General features: G+C 35.7%; 1 protein-coding gene across 1 annotated transcript; it reads left to right on the top strand.

Moving 5' to 3' along the window:
• Positions 1-1,607: 1,607 nt before the first annotated feature.
• On the top strand, positions 1,608-3,394 carry LOC118750405. The gene is made up of 3 exons (XM_036485126.1): positions 1,608-1,881; positions 1,936-1,995; positions 2,892-3,394. The coding sequence occupies exons 1-3, from the start codon at positions 1,789-1,791 to the stop codon at positions 3,195-3,197; spliced, it is 459 nt and encodes a 152-aa protein (XP_036341019.1). The 5' UTR covers positions 1,608-1,788; the 3' UTR covers positions 3,198-3,394.
• The last annotated feature ends 1,103 nt before the right edge of the window (positions 3,395-4,497 follow it).

Genomic DNA, 4,497 nt, shown 5'->3' with positions numbered 1-4,497 from the left:
GCTGCGAATTTTTCCTTAGTATAGCAGTCGTTGAAATTTCCATTTAACTTTCATTCACGCGGCTTAGAAACCTGACGGCGCGCCTGCGCGTGACGCAAAGAAACAGCCGACACGCTGCCCCGAGAACGAGAATCATCTAAAAGGTTACCACACTTGACAACACTGCCGAAAAACGAGCGTGCATTTTCGAGAAAATTCTTGATTCCAAGCCCACCAGTTTTTCATAAGTGTATCATAACGTGAATAATCTGAAGGTCAGCTTCCGTCGTATGTCAAATTAGGCAGTGGCAAAATCAAGACGTAAAGAACTGTGAAAAAGAAGTGTTTGAAAGAGGGTTTTTGTTGAATACCTTATCCATGCTGATGTCGAATTTGTTAATTCCGTTATGTATTTCATTATTAACGAACTATATTGTAATAAAGCACTGACAATAACAATCATATTTGATATATATATATTTTTTTTTTTTCGTGAAAAAAGGGCGGCAAGTTATGAATTGCCTAGGGGCGGCAAATATTTAAATCCGCCACTGCTGCTATCCCCAAATTATTCGAAGCAATTATTGTTAACCAGCTGACATATTCTATATCTTCTTCAATTACACAATCTCAACACGGGTTTTCTAAAGGAAAATCTACTATGACTAATTTATTGGAGTTTACAACTCATGTCTCAAACGGTTTTAGAGAAAATGCTCATACCGACGTAATATGATTTCAGTAAAGCTTTTGACAAAGTATGTCACTCGTTACTCATCCGTAAACTCGACCTAATCGGCTTTCAGCCCAGTCTTCTTCAATGGATCTTACCTCTCTGACAGAACACAAAGAGTTATTGTTAACAATTGTTCTTCCAACATCATTAAAGTTTATTCAGGGGTTCCTCAGGGAAGCCACCTTGGTCCGATTCTGTTCCTGATATTCATTAATGATATTTCTTCTATAATAAAACATTCAAAAATTTTAATGTATGCCGATGATGTGAAACTTTTTAAAACATTGTCCTCTATCGAAGAAAGGTCTTTGTTACAAGCGGATCTGAACAATGTGGTTAGTTGGTGTAATACACACTATATGCCACTAAGGTCGGTGTTATGCAGAAATTTTGTTTGGCAAACTGCGTGAAATTGTTGTTGCAGCAAACTCGGAGAGAGAGAGTTTGGTGACTCTCACAGCAAACTAAATTTGCTGGGCCAAACAGATGAAAAATAAGTGTTGCCATACACAAAAATTTGCTGGAAAATACAGTATTGCCATACCGATATGGTAGATGTTGCAGTTATACACAAAACATGTTTATTCCAGAAGAAAACGCGCTGAGTATATGTACTGCTAACGCAAAATTTTCGATATAAAGATATTTAATATCCGCGCGAATATAAAAGTTATTAAAGTGAGTATTTGTATTACAAAAACATTATTACTTATTTGTGTGTCGTTAGAAAATGACTAAGAAATTTGTGAAAATCTAAAGTGGGTCAATTAATTTTTATAATTATAGAAATGTCTATCTCCTGGAGCCGAGCGTTAACGGAAGAATTAATAAATCTTCTCCAGGCCCGAGAGTGTCTTTGGAACACAAAGCATTGTCATTATAGTGGCAGGGATAAGCGAAATGCGGCAATAAATGGAATTCACGACGTTTTGGTGACGAAAGATCCCCTTGTGACCCCAAAAAACATTAGGGAAAAAATTCAAGGACGGCGCTCACAATTTCGGAGAGAAGTGAGGGCAATTGAAGCCAGTAAACGGAGTGGATGCGGCGCAGCAGATGTGAAAACACCCAAAATGTGGTGTTACGAGCTGCTCCAGTTTCTACGTCCAAACGTAGAAATAAGGGAGACGCAGGATAGTTTAAATGATGAAAACAGGCCACAAACGGTAAGATTTTGTGACATAAAGTTTTCTAAGAGTAATTTGTAATTTTTCCAAGAGAGATACGATACGGACAATAATATAAACACGGATAACGCCTCGTTGAGGGACGAACCGTCGGTAAGTTATATTTTCACGATTCGTAGCCGAAATGCTGAAAAACGTTGAATTCATTAAAATAAATTAAAAAGGCTCAACCATATTTATTTAAAAATTCAGGCATTATATTTAATTTGCATAACTTTTATTGTTGTTCTAACCACTCCAACTTTCCTTCATTATTAAAATATTCAAGAAAAGAATTTCTTATTGCTTCAGGTGAGAGATTTCTTTCATATAATATTGCATTAGAATGCATTGTATCCATAAATGGTTCACTCAAAGAACTTATCCTATTACTTAAAATAAAGTTGTGAAGTACACAACACGCCTGTATAATGGTCTCAATAGTTCTTACGTTTTGTAAGTTGATTGGTTTCTTCAGTATAAGGAATCTTTGAGAGAGTATGCCGAAAGCTCTTTCACTTGTTTGACGTGCCCTGGACAATCTTTTATTGAAAATAATTTTTTCACGCACACTTGTGAGGTGTGAGTAAGGTTTCATCAGGTGTCTTTGTAGTGCAAAAGCATTATCGGCAACCACGACATAAGGCAATAATCTTTGGTTCCCTATAACTTTGTCTGGTGGAAAGTATGTATCCCCATTATTCAACACTCGCTGTAAAGACGAATGGCTTAGGATAGCTCCATCATGAGTTCTACCATTTGCGCCCACGTTTATATAAATAAATTTGCAATTTGCATCCACCAGTGCTAGCAGTACAATGCTATCAGTTCCTTTGTAATTGTGATAGTAAGAGCCATCTGATTGAGAAGCGTAGAAGCTTACATGCTTTCCATCTAAAGCTCCTAAACAAAGAGGAAACTGCCATTTCCGCTAAAACTAATCCGCAATTGATTTCCATTCATTTGGAGACTCCGGGAACTAAAAATAATAACAATTATTTTATTTTCAGGTTTCATCATCTTGCAGAAAACGAAATAAGGCTCATTTTCAACAAAAGGTACAACAGGGATTAAAAGAGTTGACAAATATAATGGTGACAAACACAAAAAGGAAATATGAGTGGTTTGGCGAGGAGGTGGTCAGCATACTGGATGGTATGAAAAGTGAGGACGTTGCTCTGGAAACCATTGATGCCATCCATTCCCTGCTATCTTCCGCCAGAAAAAAATACAAGGAAGTAACAAACTCCGCGACAACTCGGGATATTTTAAGTTTAGCTTTAGATGGTGTTTTAGATGATAGCGATTTGGAATAGATTTTAAGTTAATGTAAGTTTTTAATGAATTTTACGGTTGTGGTAGGTGATAAGTTTTAATGAATTTTTTTATTTTTACTTAATATCGTCACCTGACGGGAAGAGCGACCTATGTCGGCAGCCAATTCGAAAACGGCCTATCTCAGAAATTATTCAAGAACGCCCCACTTCAGAATTTGACTGAAGAACGCCCTATTTCAGAATTATATTGAAAAACACCCTATCTCAGAATTCGGCTCAAAAACGCCCTATCTCAGCTGGAAATACATTGAAAATGTACTGAGATAGGGTGTTTTTGAATCGCCAGCTGAGATAGGGTGTTTTTTTTTAATAAAATTCTGAAATAAGGCGTTCTTCAATCAAATTCTGAAGTAGGGCGTTCTTCAAAAGTTTTCTGAGATAGGGCGTTTTCGAATTGCCTGCCGAGATAGGTCGATCTTCCACTTAGGTGACGATATATTTATGTATATAAAATGTGATTTAGTGTTTAAAACGAAAAAATTTATTTAAGTTAATATTGAATTGGTTTTTTTAAATTTCAGTACCTGTTGTATTTTTACGTTTTAATAAATATTTATTGAATTGACTTTAATATTTAATTTACTTTATTTCATTAAAACATATGATGGTTAAAAGGTCTATGTCACTTGTTTTTATATTTGGTGTTCACTCCTTAACCTCACTCCTTAACTTTGACTTCAAGAAAACTTAACACTTAAATTTTTTTTAATTACCTTTAAATATAAGCGACTTAAACGTTTCCAAATTGCTCTGCAAACTTTTGGGATGCAATAAACCAAGAATGAATGGGACAGTCTCGTTTGAAATGCTAAACTGCGATAAGTTTCGCCGGTTTCTAAATACCGAAGCGTAACCGCTAACTGTTCCTCTGGCGAAATGGCGTTTCTAGCATTTGTTACACATTTTTCTATGTCGCACCTAATCAAATTTAAAATTTGGTCGAATTGTCCATCTGATATCCTGACATAGTTCTTAAATGACCACAAATCTTCATTTTTAAGATGTCTATGAAGAAATGCATACGATCCTTCAGAATCTCTAGTTTGACGCCATATAACTGCGCGGCAAGATCTGGTGCGTCTAATATTTCCGAGCATCAACAAAGATTCAATGTGTCTTATTCCACACCTTATAACATTTCTTTGATTTTCTGTCCAGAATATAACACTATTTGCATATTGTTTTAACATACATATAATACCATATACTTCGTTATCCATTTTTAACGCTTTTTTATGTTTCCTACGTGCATATCTACACAATTTCTATCGAACGTTGC

Source organism: Rhagoletis pomonella, unplaced genomic scaffold, assembly GCF_013731165.1.
Source record: "Rhagoletis pomonella isolate Grant_MI unplaced genomic scaffold, Rhpom_1.0 Rhpom_scaffold_00224, whole genome shotgun sequence".
Lineage (NCBI taxonomy): Eukaryota > Metazoa > Arthropoda > Insecta > Diptera > Tephritidae > Rhagoletis > Rhagoletis pomonella.
The sequence above is the reverse complement of the archived record's forward strand: the minus strand, read 5'-3'. Positions and strand labels throughout refer to the sequence as shown.